At 38.8% G+C, this 25,228-nt stretch overlaps 1 protein-coding gene across 3 annotated transcripts in view; it reads left to right on the top strand.

Annotated features, from left to right (window-relative positions):
• Positions 1 to 25,228, top strand: part of GMDS (GDP-mannose 4,6-dehydratase) — a 698,155-nt gene that overhangs the window by 371,929 nt on the left and 300,998 nt on the right. For all 3 annotated transcript variants that reach the window (XM_083188030.1, XM_083188033.1, XM_083188031.1), the window contains exon 8: positions 593 to 720. In XM_083188030.1, the coding sequence (XP_083044156.1) occupies positions 593 to 720 (128 nt within the window). The remainder of the gene's footprint in view (positions 1 to 592; positions 721 to 25,228) is intronic.

Below are 25,228 nucleotides of genomic sequence, written 5' to 3'. Positions count from 1 at the left end.
CTAGATTATAGAATTAGATGTTCTTCAGCATGACCAAATTCACTGCTCTGTACTTTTGCAAACAGTTGTTTGTGCTTCGCAATTCAGCAACAAGAATCACACCACTCTCTGATGTATTCCATTATTCATCTGCTTGAAAAATTGAAATATTTTACAAGACTTTGCCAGCTGCTTTAATAACAGGCAAAATTGTATTCCTACTTGTTCTTCTCTCTAAAGCTAGGGTGGTCTTAAATGTCTGTCTTCCATACTAGTGTTTCCCTTTGTATAACCTTTTGCATTTTATGTTTATAAACTGACATTCCAATTGATTTTCCTTGGCCCTCTGCCTAGATTGAATATTGAAGCAGCGAATTAGGAATGCTTAAGAAGTTTTAGAGAGAAAAGACCTTGCGACTCTGGCAATTGAAGTTTCTTAGCTTACTCAAATGATGAACAAGATGCCATAGTTATTGGAGGGGGGGAGGTATGGATCAGAGATGGGGATTGAGGAATAAAAGAACTTTGCTGTGAGATGAGAGCTAATGGTATCCTGCCATACATTAAGCCCTTGGTGGGAGAATTCTAACAAAATCTTTTATCTCGATTCCAGGGGCAAATTTTGTAACCCGAAAAATTAGCCGTTCAGTAGCTAAGATTCACCTCGGACAGATGGATTGTTTCAGCCTTGGAAATCTGGATGCCAAGAGAGATTGGGGTCATGCCAAGGACTACGTTGAGGTAGGCTACTAGCCAGAATCCTTTCATAATAACAGTCATTTTGTGTGGTTCAATTCTTAAAGCTCCATCGCTAAATAAAACTGTCTGACCTACAGGGGGTATCTTGTGATTTTTTTGCAGCAAGTTCAGGAACGCTTCTCAGTTTGAGTCACTAGACTGGGGGTTTACCCTAGGCATGACCTGCATAGAAAATAAATATTTTAATACTGGGAAAAAATTTTGTTTTACATTTTTGAACTGGCTTCTTATAGTTAGATTAACTGCACAGCAGTGTGGTGTTTTAACTACTTCACACATACACAATCCTGTATTAAAGTCTTAAGTGACACAGATTTAATTATCAAACCTTAAATGTTTCATAAATGGAACATGTTTCTATACAGTATTCTTTATTATAGAAATATGGATATCGTTTCTTATTTTGCGGCTTTTTCTTATTTTTTTTGTGATTTTTTTTTTTTTATACAGGTCCTAACTGTTTCTCTGACCAAAATAATTTTAGTGTAATATTCATCTTTATTTTATTGTTGGATTATTGGGTTTTTACAAGATACCTTCTTAATGTTATGAGAGAGCATTGCATTATTTCTAAGAATTAAAAACATATTTTTAATAATACAATTATTACTTTCATATAATGTGTTTTGCTGTGTATTTGTATAATAGAATTGTCCTAATGTAAGCTGACACTGTTGGGATTGTGTTTTGTATAGCCATTGGAATACATATACAGTATGTGAACGTATGTTTTCAGTGCAACCTCATTCATTTACTTATTTTTTTTTGTGTGGTATATTGGTTCAACAATGTCTAGGTCAGCCCCAGAATGTTAACACTGGAAAGATATGCGGTCCCTGGGTATACAATGTCTAGGCCAACATGTCACTAGGTCAACAATTAATAGTCGACAGTGACTAGGTCGACACCTTTAAATGATCAACATACCCAAGGTTGAAATTGACAAAAGGTTGACACAAGCTTATGGTCGATAAAGACATGGTTGACATGAGTTTTTCACATTTTTTTAAAGGTGGTTTTTCATACCAAGTGGGCATAAAGTGGCAATATAGCAGTGTGTCAAGCACAGCGCCTGAAGCCACGCTTAAGCACAGCGAGTGTCTGTGTCCAAGTTGACATATGTTGACAGACACATGCAAAAAAATTGTAAATAAGTGATGTCGACCTTATTCACATCGACCAAAGCGTATGTCTATCTTTTAGCAAAGTCGACATTGGGTGTGTTGACCATTTCAAGGTGCTGACTATTAGTGGTCGACCTAGTGACCGTCGACCCTTTATACCGTAACCACTGGAAAAAGGTTGACAAAATCAAAAGATAAGATAGATAAGATAAGATAATTTATTGTCATTGTAAAAAAACAACCAACATAGTTGCCAACACAACGAAATTCCAATCCCAGAGAGATTGATACAGAAAAAGGTTGACTGAAAAAGTTGACGAGTTCATAGTTTTTGCTGTCAGTGTCAACACCTGAGCACCCAATTAGTGTACCTGTGTCCACTTGCATGGCTCGCTTTGCTTGTCCTGCTTTACTGATCTCGGCACTCTCTATAATTCGCATTCGAGATGCCATGTACAGTTAAGTATGAAAGTCCAAAAATGAAGGAAAAACACGGAGAAAACTCATGTTGGCCTATACATGTGTTCAGGTCGGATCTAGGATAAAATGACAGGGGGGACACCACGATAAAAGAGGGTTTGGGTGGGGGAGGGGCGGTGTTAGTGGTGCCAGTGTACATGCAAAGAGAGCTGCAGAGAGAGGATGGGAATGGAATAAAAAATAGGCCCTGGCATTTAAAGTACGCAGGCCCACCATGGCGACTAAAGTGAAGGATGTAGTTGTGTGTGTGCCGAAGGCACGCTCTGGAAAAGGGGGTGTGGCCACTCAACAGGGGGCGTATCCTTGAGTGTAGTGTACCACACCATATACAACTTCTACACAATATGCAACAAAATACTAGGGTACTTGTGTAGTTTCACGGCGCCAGTATGGCATATTTCGTGGCCAGCGTAGAACCCGGAAGTAGCACAGTGCCATGCTGGCGCCGTGAAACTACACAAGTACCAATACTAGACCCCATTATTCTTGCCCCTTACACATGATGCCAAATGAAATGAGCCAAAATTTACATAATGCCACATGGATTGACCCAAAATTCAAATAATGCCACATGGATTGTGTCAAAATTCAAATAATGCCACATGGATTGAGCCAAAATTCATATAATGCCACACAGTTATCTCATTTAATCGGCTATATCTTCAGAACCAACTGACCCATTTACATGAGACAATTATCTTATTGAAGAACTTTTGAGTGGGCTTTGAATGATTTTTTTCCAGTGAAACTGGAACGTTTGGTTCCAACGTAATCTGCCCTCAAAGAACACGAACAGCCATGAACAGCCATGAAATTACATTTAGAAAAAAAAAATTGGTTTACCCACAATATCTCTGGAACAGATTGACCAGTATGGACCAGTCTGGCATCATATTGAAGGCCCATTGATTTGGAATTGAATGAGTGCAACCACATGGTTTTGTGATGCCAGGGGGGGAACTGGCAGCCATCGGAACCGGGTAGGAGTCGGAATTAACGGGTCCCATATTATCCTATGGGGCAAAAAATATTACAGCTTTGCCAGGCGACAGGGGGGCATGTGCCTGGGTGTCCCCCCACCCTGAATCCGCCAATGCATGTGTTGACCATAGTCATGCTGATCTCTTGCTTGTGTCGACATTTTGACCATATCAACTATATGTATGTTAACCAAATGGATGACCTAGACATCCGGATACAACTAGTTTGGTATAGAATGATATTTGCACAATTGTAAAATGTACAAGGTTTCTTTATAGCCTGTGGCATGGTTGGTGACTAGATGGTTTTTGTGCATAACGGCGACCTCTTTAGTGCAAATGTCCAGTGTAGTTTCCGGCCTTCCAATGAAAGGATATTTATGCTGTAAGTCAGCAAGTAAGAATATCCTCGTACTTTAATACTGTATATTCACAATGTTTGTCAATAGGAGGAAAGCAACCCACTGACTGACTTCAAACTAGAAAGTAAGCTGCATGTACTCCTCCTCCTGCTCTGTGAAATTATGTAATGTAAAGGTTACATCTAAAATTAAAGTAGTATGTAGACTACCCTCTGCTGATGATAAACAAAAAAAATACTTAATTAATATATGTATGTTTTTGTTGATATTTTGGCCACAATTTATGGTGGCAGGGGTCTTTCCTTTCAAAATGTGGGTTGAGTTACATCCATTTGGGGCTTGTCTAGCTATCTATATGTATACAAAATCTGGAGCGCTAATCGTGTATGTTCAGCCATATATTATACCACACACTTGGTGTGAAATGGATAATAAACATGGAGGAATGAAGATAATTTTGGGCTATTTTTGGGACTTTATCAGTAGTATGACTAACCATAAAGAACAGCATTTAAAAGTTAAAAAGAACGTTTGCTTAAATATCACTGTGTTCAGAACCATTGAAATGTCCTAACCATGATTAGGGATATCTTTACTTTCTATAAGGTAACATTACAGAAGGTTATAACAATACAAATGCAGTACTTATTACACCATAATCTATAGACCAAAATGCGTAGCATGTGTACAAAAACCATAAAAATAAGGACTCATCTGTCCTTAGGGTATTATCATATACAGTTGCACATTCCCAATGTGTTTTCGTCTAGCAGACTTCACCAATTCCAGCGGTGGCCAAACCTGTCCTCAAGACAGAGGCAAAACTCTGGGAGGCAATGGAGTCATGTGCCGCCAGGCTCCTGCTCCCAAGGGGGCACCTCTCCTCCCATGCAATCAGTTAATTGAAAACCGTCAATATCTCTTTTGTAACGGAGTTCTGAAATATGTGTTCTCTCTTTCTATCTCTCTACCTCTCTCTCTAAATATTTATATATAGAGCACATACATTTCAGAAAAAAAAAAAAAAAAAAAATATATATATATATATATATAATGTAAAATTTAAGGTTATGTGTGTGAGGGGGAGGGGGGCACCAATATTAATCTTGCCTCCAGGCAACTGAGACAAACTTACGCCACTGCCTCAAGATCTACCAACATAAAAATGGAGCAAAAATTACGAACCCAGCAGAAATAACAAACGTATTTGCAGATTATTACAAACATTTATATAACCTTAAAATGGATAAAGGAACAGCCCAGCCAACAGAAGAAGAAATAAATAAATTTTTGATGAAAATAAAACTCCCAAAATTAGATACGGATCAGATAACAAAATTAAACAAACCATTATTAGATCAAGAAATGAGGGAAGCAATTAAAACGCTAAAAAAAAAAGCCACAGGACCCGATGGATTCAGCAATGAATTCTATAAGACAGACAAATAGGTCCAATATTAATACATACATTTGAAGAGGCCATAAAGGAGGAGAAATTTCCAGCAGAAATGCTAGAGGCTAGATTAGTGACAATACCTAAAGATGGAAAGGATCCAAAATATGTACAAAATTACAGACCAATAGCTCTGTTAAATACAGACATAAAAATATATGCACAAATTATAGCAAACCACCTGAAACAATTTTTGCCAGACCTGATCAAGTGGGGTTTGTAAAGAACAGACAGGGTACAGAAAATATTAGGAGAGCAATAGCTGTGATGGAACATCACATTAAGAAAGAAAAACCTTTATTGGTAATGTCACTGGATGCCCAAAAAGCTTTTAGGCTTCCATTGGGGTTACATGGAAGAGGTTCTAAAAAAAAATTGGAATGATAGGGAAAATTCTGAAAGCAGTATTGGCCCTATACGCAGCCCCGGGAGCACATGTTATGTGTAATTCCTGCATATCTCCCAAATTCACTATTACCAATGGGACCCGTCAAGGCTGCCCATTATCACCAATTATATTTATTTTGTCGATAGAGCCATTTGCAGAAATAATTTGAAGCACCCAATCAATTGAGGCCCCGAAGATTAATAAAATGCAACATAAGACATTACTATTCGCAGATTATGTACTTTTACTACTTACAAATCCCCAAACTTCAATACCCATTTTAATGCAAATAATAGATCAATATGCAAAAAATTCATACTATAAGCTGAATAGAAATAAAACAGAAATACTACCAATAAATATTGAGTTGACAGAATTAGAGATCTTAAAGATAAACTATAGTTTCCAGTGGAAAACCAAGACTATAAAATATCTAGGCGTAAATTTGGTGGATAATGAACCAGACTTGATTGAATGCAATTATTCCCCATTACTAAAACAAATGGAAAAAAAAATAAAGGATTGGATCTATAGAGAAATATCATGGATGGGCAGAATAGCCACGTTGAAGATGTTCTTTTTACCAAAAATATTATACCTGTTTAGGGCAATACCTAGATTGCTCCCAAAATATTGGATAAACAAGTTCATGACAGTTATGAATAGATATATCTGGAATGAGAAAAAGGCAAAAATAGCAACAAAAAAAACGGTACTTGTGAGTTATCCGGGCGTCCGATTTTTTGATTGTATGCCTTAAGTTAAGGCATACAATCAGATACGATGCGATGCGATATCGCATCGCATCGCATCGCATGCGACCATCTGATGCGATGACCCGATTTTTCCATAGGAATCAATGTTAAAATGATTCCTATGGAAAAAGGGGTCCTTTTCATACCCCTACTATCCAAGTGGGCATGGAGTTGGATATAAACCTGTGGCGAGCGTAGCGAGCCACCGAGCCCGAAGCGTGGCGAGCGAAGCGAGCCCCACGAGGGGACGGTATTCCGTGTCCCCTCGCGGGGCTCGCTACGCTCGCCACGCTTCGGGCTCGGTGGCTCGCTACGCTCGCCACAGGTTTATATCCAACTCCATGCCCACTTGGATAGTAGGGGTATGAAAAGGACCCTTTTTCCCATTGAATTCCATGTTAAAATGGACTCAGTCCATTTTAACATTGATTCCTATGGAAAAATCGGGTCATTGCATCGCATCCGATGGTCGCATGCGATGCGATGCGATGTCCCGATCCGACCCGATTTAAAAATCGGACGCCCGGATAACTCACAAGTACCAAAAAAACATCTGATAAGATCAAAAAGAAGAGGAGGAATAGGTTTTCCAGACTTACAGTTGTATCAACATGCATGCATTTTAAATCAGATCCCAGAAGGCATCAAGGTCGGAGAAGAGAAACCTTGGAGAAAACTAGAGGATGGAATTATGGGAGAGCTAGGTATAAAAGACCTAATATGGTTACCACCAAATATGAGGACAACACCCAAGGATAGCCCCAAAGCATGTAAGGATACACTTAAAGTCTGGGACTTTTTCCTGAATATAAAAGAAGAATTTATAGCACCCTTAAAATATCTGGAAACCCAAATAGTAACGAAGCTGATCCCAGACTTCAAAGCTGAGATATGGATCTCCAAAGGTATAAAAACCTTAGAAAATCTAATGGGAGAACATGGAGTAATCGCATTCATGCAGCTCCAACAAAAGTTTGAACTACCAACTACAGATTTCTATAAATACTTACAAATAAGAAGTTGGATAAATAAACATAAAATAACAGAAGTTGATCCAAAGCAATTATCAAATAATGTAATTAATAGAATACGGGGAGGTTACCAGACAGGAGGCATTACCTTTTGGTATAAAAACATGATAAGCAAGGATATGGAAAAAAAACGAAGGGACAGCTTAAATGGACGAGAGACCTAGGTATGGAGATAGATGAAGAGCAGTGGGAGGAGACCTTTATGATAGTACGTAAGATGACCAAATCCATATCACACATAGAAAGATATATGAAACTAATACACAGAACTTATTACACTCCAGGCAAAATAAATAAAAAAATGTCAGGGTTTTTTTTTTTTTAGCTGAGGTGCTGGCAGGTGGTATTTCATGCCCTACCATCCACTAGGGCGTGTAGGGAGAATACAGTAGTGTGCTTAGCCTAACAAGGCACCATGCTAATGTATGTTCTAGTGCTGGCATCCATTGATTTTTCATGCTTTTTTTGTTCCCAAAGGCACTGACTGAAATTTAAAACAATGTAAAGCAAGGGTTCTTAAACTCGGTCCTCAGTACCCCACACAGTTCATGTTTTCCAGGTCCCCCAGCAGGTGCACATGTGCACTCATTACTCTCTGACACATTTTAAAAAGATTCACAGGTGGAGCTAATTGATTCTGTGAGGATACCTGCAAAACAAACATGCACTGTGTGGGGTCCTGAGGACCGACTTTGAGAACCTGGCATACACATGGTGCCCAAAAATAATTGCATTTCCCCAGTAGAGTGCTAAAATATTAATTGTTATACAAATCTGCTGTTTAGAGAACTCTCCCCCCATGGTGGCTGGTAACCTGTGCTTAATTATCTCATGCCAATTCATGTGATGACTGGCTGGTACATCTATGTAACTGATTAACGTGTCTGGGTCATGGTGGACACCTAAATATCTCTAGTGGTAGTAGCACCTGAGAGTGAGTAGACTGCACATTCCTTAACACATTACTAAGTGTCCAATCATTCCTTATGAAGAGTCATATTAGCACTTCAGCTTGAATAGCAGGACATATAAAATAGCAACAACAAGCCTTACCTTCTCTTTGTTTTGTACCAGTCTGTATAAGCCCTGAGGGTGATATAAGCAAAGACACATTTGGATGTGATTGTTATTATTTCAGTTCAGTTTCCAACTTTTATGTTTTTTTTTTACATTTGAGTGAAATGGTAGTGTAGAGCTGTAAGGATGGAGAGGTCAGAAGAAGGAAGTGTGCTTAATCTCAGTCTAATAGTGTTCTAGGCTAATGTATTTTGTTGGAGATTCGTACCAAATGTAAAGGTGGCCATACAGTCATGTATGCAAATGCTAGGAGCTTAGGAAATAAAATCCCAGAACTAATTGCAATAATGACAAGGGATTAACTGGATATTGTGGCTATTACAGAGACATGGTGCAATGAAAATCATGACTGGGACATAGCTATACCAGGATATACTTTATTTAACAAGGACAGAATTTGAAGAATTGGAGGAGGGGTTGCAATATATGTGAAAAAAAGCATAAAGACTACCTTAATACAAAGTATTGAAGAAAAAACTGAGGCCCTTTGGGTGACCATAGAAACAGGGGAGAAGGCGATTCTTCATATAGGGGTGATCTACAGACCACCAGGTCAGGAAGAGGAACTTGACAAGAGCCTATTGCAGGACATCAATAAAATGGCATTAAAAGGAGAGGTAATAACCATGGGAGACTTTAATCTACCTGATGTAAACTGGGAGCTGCCTGTTGCAAGTTCCACCAGAAGTAGGGACATGCTGAATTCCTTGCAAGGAGCATCCCTCCAGCAATTGGTGAGGGAGCCCACTCGTAAGGACGCAATATTAGACTTAATACTTACAAATGGTGACAGAATATCTGACATAAATGTGGGTGAAAACCTGGGATTCAGTGACCATCCAGCAGTTTTAGGAAGGCTGATTTTTTAGAGATGGGAAACTCTGTAAGGGTTTCTTTGGCAGAGTGGAGGAACTTGGAAGGAGTGCAGGATAAGTGGGAAAATTAAAAAGTGCAATTCTAAAAGCAACAGAGCTTTGTGTCAAAAGTTAGGAAAAACACAAGAAAAAGGAAGCCATTGTGGTTTGCAAAAGAAGTAGCAAGTCTTGTGAAAGCAAAAAAGTTGGCCTTTAAGAAATTTAAGCAGACGCAGAAGAATGAGGACAAAGAGGTGTATCTTGTTAGACAGAAGGAGGCTAAGAAGGTAATCAGATGTGCAAAAGCACAGGCTGAAGAGAAAATGGCCCAATCAGTGGGTAAAGGGGGGAAAACTTTTTTTAGGTATAGAAGTGAAAGGAGAAAAACAAAAAGTGGAATAATAAGACTAAAGACAGAGAGTGGAATTTTTCTTGAGGGGGACAATGTAATAGCAGATAATATTAATAATTATTTCTGCTCAGTATTCACTGCTGAAAGAGAGGGGAAGGGGCCACAGTTAAGTTGCAAGTATAGTCAGAAAACTGAGGGAGAAACAAGTCCATTTACAGAGGAGAAAGTCCTCACAGAACTCTCAAAACTGAAAGTGGATAAATCAATGGGGCCAGATGGGATACATCCAAGGATATTAAAAGAGCTTAAAGGGGAGCTGGTAAAACCAATAACAGAATTATTCAACCAGTCACTAGCTACTGGAGTAATCCCAGAGGACTGGAAAACAGCGAATGTAGTCCCACTGCACAAAAGTGGAAGCAAGGAAGAGGTAAGCAACTATCGACCAGTGAGCCTTACATCAGTAGTAGGGAAATTGATGGAAACACTCTTAAAACAAAGAGTTGTAGAATATCTCAAAAACAGCAATTTACAGGATCCAAAACAGCATGGGTTTACTGAGGGAAGATCATGTCAAACAAATCTGATTGACTTTTTTGACTGGGTGACTAAAGTAATAGATCAAGGTGGGGCTGTAGATGTAGCTTATCTAGACTTTAGTAAGGCTTTTGACACTTTCCCACATCGCAGACTGTTAAATAAACTTGAAAGCTTGGGATTGGATTTTAAGATAGTTGAATGGATAAGAGCATGGTTGCAGGACAGAAAACAGAGATTTGTAGTAAACGGAGTACAGTCAAAGGAGAAAAAGGTTACAAGTGGAGTACCCCAGGGATCTGTTCTTGGACCAGTGCTTTTTAATATCTTTATTGGTGATATTGAAAATTGAATTGAGGGTAAAATGTGCCTTTTTGCAGATGACACAAAGGTATGCAACACAGGGTAGGCACACTAGGAGGGGTAAAACAAATGATTGATGATCTAGGTAGATTAGAGGAATGGTCAAGAGCATGGCAACTACAGTTTAATGCCAAAAATTGCAAAATCATGCACTTGGGTTGCAAAAATCCAAAGACTAAATATAGTATAAATGGCACTATAATGGAAACTACTGAGGAAGAGAGGGATCTAGGTGTCACTATTTCAGGGGACTTAAAGGCAAGTAGGCAATGTAACGAAGCAATAAGGAAGGCAAGTCAGATGCTTGGTTGCATAGGGAGAGATATCAGCAGTAGGAAGAAAGAAGTAATAGGTCATTAGTACGACCTCATCTAGAATATTGTGTTCAGTTCTGGAGGCCATATCTCCAGAAGGATATAAATACATTAGAGACTGTACAAAGAAGGGCAACTAAAATGGTGCATGGCCTACATCACAAAACTTACCTGGATATACTAAAAGATCTTAATATGTATACTTTAGAGCAGAGAAGGGAAAGGGGGGACATGATAGAAACTTTCAAATATATCAAGGGTTTTAACAAGGTACAGGTGGGAGACATTCTTCACAGCAAGAGGAGCAACAGAACACGAGGACATGCACTGAAACTAGAGGGAGGAAGATTCAGGGGAAATGTGAGGAAGAATTACTTCACAGAAAGAGTAGTAGATAAGTGGAATAGCCTCCCATCAGAGGTGGTAGACGCAAATACAGTACAGGTTGAGTATCCCGTATCCAAAATGCTCGGGACCAGGAGAATTTTGGATAACGGATTATTCCGTATTTCGGAATATTTTAATATTTCAATGATGTATTTTGAAGTATCTTGCATTTATGCTGTATAAACACATAATATAAACACAAATATATTTTATTACCACATAAAATACACACAAATATATTTTAATTGTTCAAAAAACAAGGTTTCAAAACGTGAAACAAAATTTGTGTACTATCTCAGCACTGAATTTGAATGCCAAGCAATCATTGTCTTGCACATATATAGTGCCAGTTACATATCATGTCCCCAGTGATGCTGTTACAAATGTCCCCAGTGAGTTTTTAGCAACAAAAAAAAAAATTTCACTTTCTGGAAAGTCCGTATTTCGGAATAATTTGGATAACGGATATTCGGATACGGGATACTCGACCTGTAGTACAATTTAAACATGCTTGGGATAAGCATATTGATATCCTTACAAAAAAATAAGGATCAAATATGGTTTGAGGTAACATGTTTAAAAAAGGGGGCAGACTAGATGGGCCAAGTGGTTCTTAGCTGCCGTCAAATTCTATGTTTCTACAGTCTGATGCACAAGTCGCATGCGATCTGTGTGCTAACAAATGGTTTGTATAAACTTGCTAGGCAATATAAGTCGATTTTTCCTGCATGCACTAAAGATCTGAGCCGGCGATGGCGACGTGTAGGACCACGCAATGCCATTTCTATGGAGTGTACACATGGAGTGATTTGTGCTTCATTTTTAATTGATCTAGACAGATGGCTTAGAAAATAGCCCAAAAGCTCCCTTTATACTACTATGTGTATGTGTTTGGAGCTGTCATTATGAAGATTTTCATGTATGATCATTTTATTATTCATTGAAAGTATATTTTATTACTCTTCACAGTTAGGAATGAGACAGTTGTGATGAAAGAAGACAGAATAGTAAAAGATAGAGGTTAAGAGGGTTCTACTTGCAAGCTTACAATCCATCCTAGTAGTTATTCATATCACAGCAGTGAGACTTGCACATGCTGATAGTGATATTGTGATTTGAAAAAGACATATTGAATAAATGTGAATTTTTGCTATGCTTAGTATCTGTAAATTCAAATTTTACTTATTTGTAGTCTTACTACAGCAGTAACCACAACTCTAAATTCATCCTCTGTTTTGGTGTTGGAAATATGACCAGTGTTGGATCTTTTGGGTTTATTCCCATCCATCCCCTGTAACACTTCTCACCTGTACAGTATCACTTGCTACTCTATAGCAGTGCAGCATTACATCATGCATCTGGACAGGTTACACATTGGCCACAGTTCTAGTTTTCAGAAAGCACTAAGTTAATTGCTGTATTCCCAACACTTGTTTTCTCTATTCCTGAAAGTGATGGACAGCAAGGATGGGAGTCTTTGTTCTGTGATGGACACACAAAAATGCCATTCAGTTTACAGAAGGATGGTCTTTCAGGAATTCCCCCTGGACAGAACTGCTCACACGTTGACTAATTTTGATTATGTCTTTCATTGCTGCTCATGTTTTCATTGCATCTTTAAGCTGTGAAAATAAACAATCAGCAGCTGTTCAAGAGCTTACTACTTCTCTTGGCTATAGGAGTCATATCCCAGTTAATCACTCAGTGAAACCTTAGACTCGCATAATCACTGCAGTAATAAACCAAATGGTAAATAGATCCTCCACCCCCAGCAATGATTTGTATCACCGGGAATAAAGAACCTAAGGTGTATATTTCAATAACGCATTCATCTAAATGCTAATATAAATAAAACTGTGTAAGCAGTATTTTGTAAATGCAAAACAATAGTTATTTTAATCCACAACTTCTGTGTCTGATAGAGCATTATAACCATATGTTTCATGCTTAAATTTTGTCTCTTTTTGAAGGTATCTGCAACATTTTGTTTTTAAACCATTAAGCCCTGCTTCTCCTATATGTACACTACATCACTAGCCCCTTCGCAGGTCTTAAGGTACCCATACATTTGCCCAATTTTATACCCAATTCTGAAAGATCAGACAGAGATCGGGACCAAATTCGTGTCTGAAATCCTCTGATGCGTGGTTCAGTGCACATTGGGTTGGAGGTCGGACAGGGCTGCACATAAGATAAACTGTATGTGCAGCCATCAGCGGCACATTGCGGGTGCTTTTTAGCACTCGCGTTGTATTGCATCCCATCCCTCGAGTGGGAGAGCACCATGCAGAGGGTGCGCTCTTCCTTCTCTGCAGCTGGTGGCAGGTAACGGGCGACAGTAGAATTAAATAATAAACCATTGAAAAGAATGGGCGGCCGCTGATTGGCTAAGAGAGCTTTCTGGGCAACCAGAAGACCCCCCTCCCCATTTTTCCCTAACTGTTCCTCTGACCCTTATAATTAAGCAAGTGTGCCTTTGACCCTTCCTCCCTCACCAAATGTGCCACTGCCGCCATCCCTCCCAAAGTGTTCGTCTGACCTCATCATACCTAATGATCTACTGCCACCATCACCTCCAAAATAGACTTCTGGCACCCTATCTGATGTGTTCCTATGACCATTTCTCCATATATCTTTCTCTGATCCTTCCCCATCTCTGACCATTCTGCTGCCCTATATCTGCCACTTTGGCTCCTCATGGCTGGTGGCTGCCAATCAAGAGTAGAATAAGAAATACTTTGTTCAATGACTCCTAACTGAAAGATGAAAGGTAAGAACAATTATATCAAGTGGAAAGCCCTTGGCTGTATGAGGTGCATGTTAATACTGTGGTGTCGAGCCCTGCCTGTTTCAGCTGTATTGGACCTGCCATTTCTGATGGCAGCTATGGAGGTAAGCGTGGTTTGAGTAGTCCCCAATATTTAAAAAATGTGGATGATACTACAGTACATACAGTAATAGTCTGTTCCTATAATGTGCAAACAAAATAACAATACTTGATCGTGTATGTTAACAATTTTCTGTGTCACTTTTATCTTTTAAATAATGTGTTTAACAATTTATATTTCTATTTACATACACAATACCATACTAAGATAGAATATATAAGAAGGCCACATGGGTATATTTCCTGTGCTGCAGATAGGAAATGTGCATGATTATAAGGGCCACCCTAAGCTTTAAAAGTGCTCTTGTTACATTGGTGGTCTTTTCAAATTAACAGGGTTGATTGGAAAAATTAGATCATGCTGTAATTTCTTTGAAGTTTATAGTTTCCAGCTTCCATAACATTGTTGCATAAATGAGTCTGACCTATTTGGTAATGTCTTTCATGTTTTGTTTTGTTTAAACTGACTTACTACGTTGTAGCATAGGGCCTTACCGTCTGGTTGATCTTTTCCCCTCAATCTATATAGGCCTTAACATTTAATAATCAAGTCAGCATATCTGCATTTGTTTTATCAATCAATGAAATTAAATATCCAGAAGCATTTTCCCACTTTGAATTATTTGTAATAGATATTGTTTGTTCTATTTTGGCTGGTAAATTTTTACAGCTCAGTCTAAAAAAATGGACATATTTGAATATTAATATTGTAATTTATATTCTGTTGATGCACTGATATTCTGTAGAGGTCATTAGTCTTTTTCATTTTATTAAGTGTTAATAGTTTTTGCTAAATAAAACCTCCCAATATATCTTCAAGCTGTAATGATCACGTGCAAATTGGACATAGTGGGCCAAATGTAATAGGGTGTGAAAATCAGAATGTAAGAGACTTTTCCCTTTTTTTTTTTTTTTAAAGCGGCAATCATTACATGGCAAAATCAACCTGGTTTTTCATTGTAAATGATTACTGCTTTAAAAAAAAGTGAAAACTCTCCCAAAAACTTTCTGATTCCCGCACCCCATTACATTTGGACCTATGTCAAAACTTTTAAACCATTTTTTTTTTTTACAATTAAAACCCATGGTTGGTGATCTGAATTAACCTGTCTTTTCGCTAAGTAGCCCTGTGAGATTGCACTGCAATAACTGAAACCCTCAATATATGTACCAGGCCATTACTTGGCAGACGAAAAACTAGTACATAACTGACCCTAAGGATGATGTTAAACATTTACTTCATTTACTTTTTTTTTCTTTTTTAATTTAATTCTCAATAAGAAAGTTTTGTCCTCTGGGTGCCATAAAAAAAAAAATCTGATTCTCTACTCTAGGGTGCTGTGTTTCAAGTTTAGGAACCCCAGCAATAGAGTGCTCAATTTGAAGTACTGTCTTTTGCTAGTGGTGAGCTAAAGAACATCCCCTGACCTTCAAAGTTCACTCCTTGCAAATTGACGTGGCTGTTATTTGACCTTTGCATAAGCTGGTTATTGTAATGCACACAAACTGTTCTTGGGTGGTTTGGAGATCATGTGGCATCTTGTGCAGCACATTCTATGTGATAGATTGTAACTCACACGAATAATGCACTAGTAGTTAGGTATTCATGTTGGTGACCAATGGCTTAGGTGTTTTTAGTTTGTAACAGAAATGATTAATCTCACCAATTGGATACTTTTTTTTTTTAAATTGTGGGCTTAAAGTTTGGGTAAACTTTTGAAAAGTCTGATATAAATTTGGATTCATGGGTCTTTGCTTTTTTTTTTGTTCTTTGCCTGCTCATAAATCTTTCCATTACACATGTATGACTGTTCTGTTGCATCTTACTTTTATCACTCCTTGGGCTTAGACAGGGAGAGTTATGAAAGCAGTGCTGTATCATCATCCTGTGTTGGTTCCCTGCTAGCCAGATGCCCTGCGCTCTATGCAAGCATAAGTTCAGTGAGGGCGAGTCAGCAAAATACAACATGATCTGTTAAAAACAGACTTTTATGCGCTTGTCAGGTCAGTGCTCAACCCCTGCTGCATATGCGCACACACATGATGATTTGTAGCCATTTTTTGTTGGATAAGTGCATCTTATTCTTAGATAGTTTGGTTTCTGCTATTATTTAATTAATATCATTAATAGAAATAGGAATATCCTGCTGCGGACATTTTTAAATGGGAAGACAAGGGATGTCTAATTATCACTATTGTAATAAATCAATTATTTTGTAATAGTACAGATATCTGGCTCACCTCAAACTGCCTTCTGCTCTGTGGGTCTTCTGTCCTGCCTCCACAGTTGCATATTCGCAGCAGGTCCACTCCTCCATGTTTTCAGCTAGGCTAGGGTTTGTCTTATTTTACACTGTTTGGGTAGCGTTTTGAGAGGCGCACTGTGCATGCATATTAGGGATGTGATTTAGCCTACATAGAAAATATATAACAGTTTGCATCTTTTGGATGGTAATAACATGGTTTGTTCCAGTCTCAATTTTTTTTTTCTTTACATACAAATATGAATAAGACACAGAGGGCCTAATTCTAGTTCACTCTTTCTGACAAAATCCTTCTTAGATTGACAAAACCATGTGCACTGCAGGGGGCAGATGTAAAATGTGCAGAGATAATTAGATTTGGGTGGGTTATTTTGTTTCTGTGCAGGGTAAATACTTTGTTTACACTGCAATATGGATCTCACTTTGAAGTAAAACCCCACCCAAATCTAATTCTATCTGCACAAGTAACATCTACACCACCTGCAGTGCACATGGTTTTGTCCATCTAAGAATGATTTTGTCAGAAAGAGTGAACTAGAATAACCCCCATAGTTAGGGAGCAATAGCTCAGCTAGTTTTCTATTTCTATGTTTTGACTTCCTCACTATAAACATTTATGGTTTAAAGTTCTCACATTTTACATAGTTTTATAGTATTGTACAATATTGAAAATGCAATGGGCAGAAGTAGTGTAGGCGGAAATGTTATGGTGTTTTAGGTAGAGGATTGTTGATCAAGAATCCAGCACTTGACCATGCCCTCTCTTATACCCCTTTCACACGCATCCTTGACCCAGGTTATTGACGGGTTGTTGACTTATCAACCCGGGTCGAGGTATGTGTGAAATCAACAAAGCCACCCGGGTTATAAGAAGGATTAAGCCCTCTGTATAATGGTCCGACATGGCATTGCGATCTGAAAAGGGTATTACTTACGTTATTCCCCTATTTGCTGTATCCATGCATGCTGGGTGCGGATTTGGACATGTTAGCGGGAAAGATCTCTTGATATTAACATTTAGACGATGCACAAAATGCAGGCTGTGTGTATTTGTGTTCCTATTTTTGATGCACTACTCATAGGTGTTACAATTCTAAATAATATCCTGAAACTCCTAATATAGCAACGACTTGTGTCTGGCTATCAAAAAAAAAAAAAAACCTTAATCAAGGGTTAACAGTCCCATGTTTGAGTAGCTGACATGTCTCCATTACCAGACATCACATTTTCCCTGTGGGAATCTCAGTGGCTGCTTACTTTCCTTCTGCTTTCTGTTTCTGTTCTCAAACGGCTTTAATTTCCCACAGTTTAGGGGAAAGTTGACCATAGAAGAGTCATAATGCTAAGAAACAAATGGAAATGTATGTGTGTTTATGCCTCATTGTATCTAATGTTTATGTGGCCAAATGGATCAACTTAACAAAATGAGAAAATACTGCTAATATAATTAAATCTACTAAAATATATTAATATCCGGACAAAGAATGCAATAAAGGTGTCCTGAAACATTGATATCCACCATTATCCTGCCGATTTTTCTTGCTTGTGTTGGGGTTCAGAGTATTCCGAGGCCACACCAGACACAAGGTTTCACTTACAGCAAAAGGTGCATACTAAGAATAGTTTTAGATTCAATCATAAAAATATGCATATCAAACTATTGAGATCTAAATTTATAGTCCTTTTCTACATGGAAAAAAAATAGTTTTTGTTGCAATTTTTGCCCAATGGCAAAAGAAATTGGCTGGTGCATGAAAACGCACAGGATCTATGAAAAGACATGGTTTGATATATGGCACAAACATAGTCTGTTTAGGTAATTTCTTCTTTCATTTGGTTTATAACTATACTATAAACAAGGATATGTAAATATAGTGTAAAGTCTATTATTTGTCTCTCTCTTTTAAGTATCTCGTTAGAGACATTAACATAGATATTAGAGCTGTTTTCAAGATACCACCAAGTTAATCTATTAGCTAATTTAGTTAATGAATTTGAATTACACTTAAATACTGTTGTCCTGTGATCTACGCATCCATCTTGTGTATTTATGAATGTACACACACCTAATGCTCAGATGTTTCTTCTGCAATTGCTATATCCCCTCAGATTTGATAGCTGGCTTTGTAGCAGGACTCCTCCGCAGCCTCCCCTTTCTCTGGGTATTTCAGAGCTGCAGTTTGCTCTCCCGGCAGCTATATTTATAGCCCTTGAGACTTGCGTCTTCTTCTCTTTTGGATTTCTTGTGTGACTCTCTCCTTTCAAACCATCATTTGACCCTTCTAGCTTTTTCCTCCCTCGTTCAAGCTCCATTGGAAAAATCACATAACAAATAAATCCCTATACTTGAAAGGCTACAAATATATCCGGTATAAGAGGTCAGACTGTATATACATAACCTCAGCACAGATAGCATAGTTGGGTCTATGGTAGCAATCGTGTATAGGCAGTTCATGTTGGCCACGCAGCCGCATGATCTGAATAAAAACCACTGTTATACCAGATTAGCGTGTTCATATAAATGGGTTCCAGAGATCATTATAACAAATTAGAGGTCAAGTACAATCTTATACCACCTCTCCACTTCTGCAATAATCTGGGTTATTGTAATGTCTACCCTTGCCGCGGCTCAAGAGAAAAATAATCTTCAAGGAACCTTGCTTACTGTGCATTGTAAAAGGGTGACCTGGGTCCCAATAAAAGCCTATGGCGAGCGCTAGATCACCAGCACCTGAAGATATTGCAATTTCCAAGCACGGGAAGAGGGAAGATCAGTCACTCGCCCATGTGCAGCTTTTATTGTAAACTGGGTTGCAAGCCACTGTGACATATCTTGAAACAGTGTTCAATTACTTGGGTCGGATGCAGGTTTTATAAGGAAAATGGATACAAGTCAAAAGCCGTACTCCTAAGGTGATTCATTTCAATAAGGAGATATCCTCAGATGTATATCGTTGCTGATTTGTTCAATTTTGTACTCCATTTACCCAACTGTGTTGCAACCACTGCCATAGTCAATTCAGTTACAAACCATCCAGCTGTAATCTGGAACGCTGTATAGCTGGTAGCCTTTGGGACATTGGGGCAGATGTATTAAGCCTTTCCAAGAGATAAATTCAAGTGTGATAAGGGGAGATAAACATCCAGCCAATCACCTCCTTACTGACTTTTTTCAAACACAGCCTGTAACATGGCAGTTGGCAGGTGATTGGCTGGACGTTTATCTCTCCTTATCACACTTGAATTTATTTCTTGTTAAGGCTTAATACATCTGCCCCAATTGCAGATATTTATTTTTCCTTCCAGTCAGTTATTTAGTTATTCAGCCCTCCTCATGTTGGCTTTTCAGCAGGATTAATGTGAAAAATCAATCTAGGTGGCACTAACACATTCAATGTGTACTGATATTTCCAAAAGTCGGAAATATCAGCACAATCAATTCAGTGCGTTAAATGTTGAATCTAAATTTGTCTAAAAGAGTTGCTAAATTGTTGAAACTGTGTCCGTTTTGTCAAAAAAACACATGGATACGCTGATCTGTGTTCCCTGTCCATCTAAATGCTCCCGAAAGTCTGATTGATTTAATAGGTTGGATGTAAATTCGACCTATTCTTGTCAAAAAGTGATGATATTTAGAGATTAGCAGTGATCTACTCCAGAGTTTTCACTATAAAAATCATGTGAAAAATAAAGATGTTTATAAATATATTTTTATTCTTATTAATTTAAGTCAAAACTCTGGAGTATGACAGGTGAGGCACTTCTTTAATTGCCTCACCTGACCACACATCACTGATCAAAACTCCCCAAATTCCCAGCAGTGTATACTACTGCACCTTTATATATTGTATAATGCTCACATGAACCCTTAAGATCATATATGTGTGTGTGTGTAAATGTGTCTAATTTCTCTACCCAATGATTTCCCAGCCTTTTAACTCTGCATTGCTGCCTTCCTACACTAAGGTCATGAACAGGAACCCATCTGAGTTTATATTTCCATCCTGTGTGTGTTTTTATTTTTTGCTCTCCGTATTCCTCCCACATGTCATCTTGGTTTACTGCCATCTGATAACCCTTGTGTGTGTGTGTGTGTGTGTGTGTGTGTGTGTGTGTGTCCATGTGGTAGTAAATAATATTGGGGTTATTCAAACTTGATCACACAACTGAAAATTCACAGGCCAGGCAATAATTGAAGGACTGCGCATTTGCAATATGCATGTATAAGGCCAGCTTGTGCTAAAATCCAGCAAATTGTTTAAATAGCTGGCTGTATGCAAGATGATTAACAACAAGCCGGAGTTTGTGGGTGGTAACTGGCCGTTTACTGAGAGTGTAAAGGAAAATGCAGGCGTCCCCATGCGTTTGAATGGAAGTTGCTTGACAACCCTGATTAGCCAGTTTCTATCACACCGCCAAGTAAGTCCTGGGCTACGCACAGACTGCACACACACAAAAAATTTGATGGTCACCGGCTGCGATTTTTTTTTTGCAAGCCGTGCACATCAATTTGCAGGCTTGCACAGACGAGATTTCACTCTGGCTTGGTGGTGATTGCAGGGCTCTGCAAATTCTAAGTCCATCTTGTCTACTCATTTACATTTCACAACTAGGGTTATTTTTTTTGTCGGGAGCCAACTAACCTATCTGTATATTTTTAGCTTGTGGGAGGACACCAGAGTACACAGAGGAAACCCACCCAATTATATGAAGAATATACAAACTCCACACAGTTGGGGCCATGGTGTTAATCAAACCCATACCTCAGTGTGGTGAGGATGTAATGCTAATCATTACACCATCGATAGTGCTTAAGTCTGTCATTCTTTAATCTGAAATCACTGTACATTTTTGGGGTTTAAGTCAACCCTCACAATTTACTCCTAAAGTTTGTGTTTGTCATAATTTGCATATTTGATGCCATTTTCCTGTATAGTCACACAAATCTGTATTGACGTACTACTACTTTATTACAGGAATTTGCCTATGTAAGGATGCACTTGCGTGAAAGGTGGCATTAGCTACAGTATGTGGGGCATCTTGTAAAATAATTCCTTATTTGGAGCATGATAAGTTTGTATAAATGTGCATGACCACATTTCCCACTATAGATATGGAAAATGCAGTAAGTATCTGGAGTCTGCATACAATTTTTATGCCAACAGCTCACTAAGGGCCTTATTCTGGTCAATGCGTAATTTTCTGAATTCTTACGGATGGCTTTTTTTAGCCGTCTGCGCATGCGTGGGCCACGCAAGGTCTCATACTCGTTCTCACTAATACCGTACAGAAATGTGCACCGCATTCACTCGGGTAATATGGGCGTCATTCGGAAGTACACAGGGGCGTAGTTTCAAAGTGGGCTAAACTGGGCGTAAACATGGGCGTACACGAGGGAGTGCACTAAATCTGGTAGGCGTGCATTCGTACAGCACACCGACTGCACATGAACAAAAAGGCAGGAAATATGCGGTCTTCATAAGCAAGTATTGCTTTGCGGACACCACTCGGTCATGCGCTAGGCATTCGGAACGCCCAATCAGTACGGGCGCACCTGAACCAATGTCAGCTGAACACAATACAATCCACTCCTTTACTCATTAATTACACTCTTGTCATTGCTTCAATTGGAACCATTGCAGCTTAAATGGACCATTAGAAAACACACAAATATATGCTCAAAGCACGGCTGCATTTGTTACACACATTTACACTGCAAGCAATGGACATAACTTGCTATCACTAATATAAATATACATGTCACTTTTACATTCACCAATAACATCGGTGCATACGGGCAGGTTCCCGTCCATTCTGACGCGGTAAGACCGTGCATACGCTGTAAGACCCTGCAAAATATGTGTGTGTCCACCGCACACGCAAGGTTTGGATGTCGTCCGTAAACACGCCCTGTTCTTCTAGTGGGAGTCCGTCCGTATGCGGAGGTCCAGTGGGCACTTCTTCGGACGATGTCCGCACAGCGTGGCGTGCGAACCGCTCCAAAAGAATTCGGAAATTTACGCACCAACCAGAATAACCTCCTAAATCACTGTAAGTAACTGTAATAAACACTGGCAATACAGGTTTCACTAAAATGAATTTTCACCATATTTAAGTAAAATATAGAATTATATTGATGATAAATACAGGTTGAGTATCCCTTATTTCCCTTAGGAAATGATATGTAACTGGCACTAAATATGTGCAAGAAAATGATTGTTTGGCATTTAAATTCAATATCTGAGAGTACACATACTTTGTTTCATTTTCTGAAACCTTGTTTTATGCACAAATAAAATATATTTGTGTGTATAGCATGTGTTTGATATGTTTGTACAACATAATTGCAAGATACCTCAAGATACATCATTGAAATAAAAAAATATTCTGAAATACGGAATAACCCGTTATCCAAAATTCTTCTGGTCCCGAACATTTTGAATAAAGGATATTCAACCTGTATTCCTCTTTTAGGTGCCCACACACTTGAAATATCTGTGATTTTAATGTATTTCTTAAAATTTTCCCTTGAACCTGGACAAAAGATTTTGTGTAAAAAGAATATTTTTGACAAAGATTTATCTTAAGATTTCAGAAACAATTGAACCCCTTCAGTGGTATTCCCGGAAATTTTCTGGGCTGTGCTGCCGTCTTCGCCCTCCCACAAACATGTTGTTCAACCCATCGACCACACACCACCTGATTGCACTCCAACTAACAAATACCCGACTGCCCATGCATGATCGAATGCGCAAGAACACCCAAATGCCCGAGCGTCCCAAATGCCCGAACACCTGAGCACCCAAGTCCCACAGATCTTTAGCTGACTCTTCTAATCGTCTTTGCAGCACTGAAGATTATTATTATTATTGTTTATTTATATGGCGCCACAAAGGTTCCGCATCTCCTAACAAGAATACACAAATGCGCAAAAACACATAAGGAATTACAGTACAAGTTGAGTATCCTTCATCCAAAATGCTCGGGACCAGAAGAATTTTGGATAAGTGGTTATTTCGTATTTCAGAATATTTTTATATTTCATTGAGGTATCTTACATTTATGGTGTACAAACACCTCAAACACATGAAATGTGTTATATAGCGCAGCAGATTCTGTTGCGCTTTACAATAGTAGACAGTGATAAGACAAACTGGGTAACAAGACAGACTTGGAGGTAGGAGGGCCCTGCTGCAAGCTTACAATCTATAGGGATATAGGGGGGAAACATAAGGACAGGCACCAGTAATAGCATAGCAGTTACAAGTCCAGAAGAGAAGCTATATAATACATAAGTGCCTCGGAGGGTTATGCATGTAGAACTTAAATATGATAGGCTTGCCTGAAGAGGTGAGTTTTCAGGGAACGCTTGAAAGTTTGTATTGTGTCTCTACTGAATTCTCATCTTTCCTGAAGACTATTGCTGAGTAGCACAATCCCCCTACATTTGCCCAGGACCCTCCCGGGTGGCAGGATCGAATGCAATACATTGCATACTGCTCTTCTGCATGTGTCATGGAGATCATGCATGCAACATGTATGATATTTGGGTCCGATCTGAAGTGCATAGGACAGTGCATTGGATCTGGTCGAATGTCAGACACATCCAATGATTTGGGCCCGATCTCAGCTCGATTCCTCAGAATCTGGTGAAATCTGGCTCAAATCGGACAAGCCTTTTACAGTTGCTTCTTTATTTATGTATTATTTCAAAAGATCAGAGTTTGACAGGATGTCCAGTTCTGTTCACTAGAAGTCTGTCCAAAGTGGACAGAGTGAATCCCCAGCAATGTGATACGCAGACCATTTTGTATTTTTTTTTTTCCATTTATTCTGCATCATTTTGGTCTGCTTGATTTTTCCATTTTGCTTGTGCTTTTCATTTTTCTACTTGCCCGTATTAGCTCTATGCTAATGGTTTTAACAAAGGTCAAAATGAATGACCTGTGGAGGATATCCAGCCCTGACAACCATGTAGGCACTAGCTAATATCCTTTTCCTCTGTGGTGCATTGGGCCTCCCTTGCTGTGGCTTTCTGATTGCAGATGATTAATCCTCATGAGTAATCAGGGTTTTATTGTTTTCACTTCGATAAGACATACATTTCCGAAACGGTCAGTTGAAGACAATCTGTCCAGTCTGGGCTTGGTAAAATCTGCCTAACTTTCAGAGTATAGTGCATTTCCCCTTTGCCATAATGTCTGAATTTTGTCATTAGGTTTTAGTGATGGGAGGTCCTTCTTTGCGTCACACACTTTAGCAGCAACAGTACTTTTTCTGTTCTCTTCTCTACCTCCTCCCCAAAGCTGAAATAAATCAAAGTTGGTTGAGACTCAGTCGTAATAAATCAAGACCTGTCCAAAACTGGAGCCTGCTCAGTCAAAATGTCATTGCTTGGCTTTCACTGAGGATTAATTAAAGCCCTGATATAAAGCCCAGATGTGCTTCAGGAGAGTAGCAGGCTGCTGAGTTCAGGCAATACTGCTTACAGTTTCCCCATGCATCTGCCCACCCAAGATCATGGAGGAGGACAAGGTAGTTACCATGAATATATGGGGGGGGGAGATAGGGCTGAGCACTCCAAATATTTCGAATATACTTAATGCCGTCTAGCGCTTAGGAAACAAGACATGTTTATTTTGTACCATATTATGCAACTGAAATGAAAAAAGACAAAAAAAGAAACACAAAGTGATTTTAGTTTGCTAATTCAAGCTTGATTATGATTGTGTAAATTACCAATGTCAGACAGCAAGAAATAAAGTGCCATTAAAGCTGTTATTTCCCTTTATGATTCCAGATGTATTTAACATTGGTGTCTGTTTTGTTTATTTTATTTTTGTTCTAAAACCTCAGCAAGAGATCTATTACGTGTAGGTTAC

The sequence above is a fragment of the Crinia signifera genome, chromosome 5 (assembly GCF_055691185.1).
Source record: "Crinia signifera chromosome 5, ASM5569118v1, whole genome shotgun sequence".
NCBI lineage: Eukaryota > Metazoa > Chordata > Amphibia > Anura > Myobatrachidae > Crinia > Crinia signifera.
The sequence above is the reverse complement of the archived record's forward strand: the minus strand, read 5'-3'. Positions and strand labels throughout refer to the sequence as shown.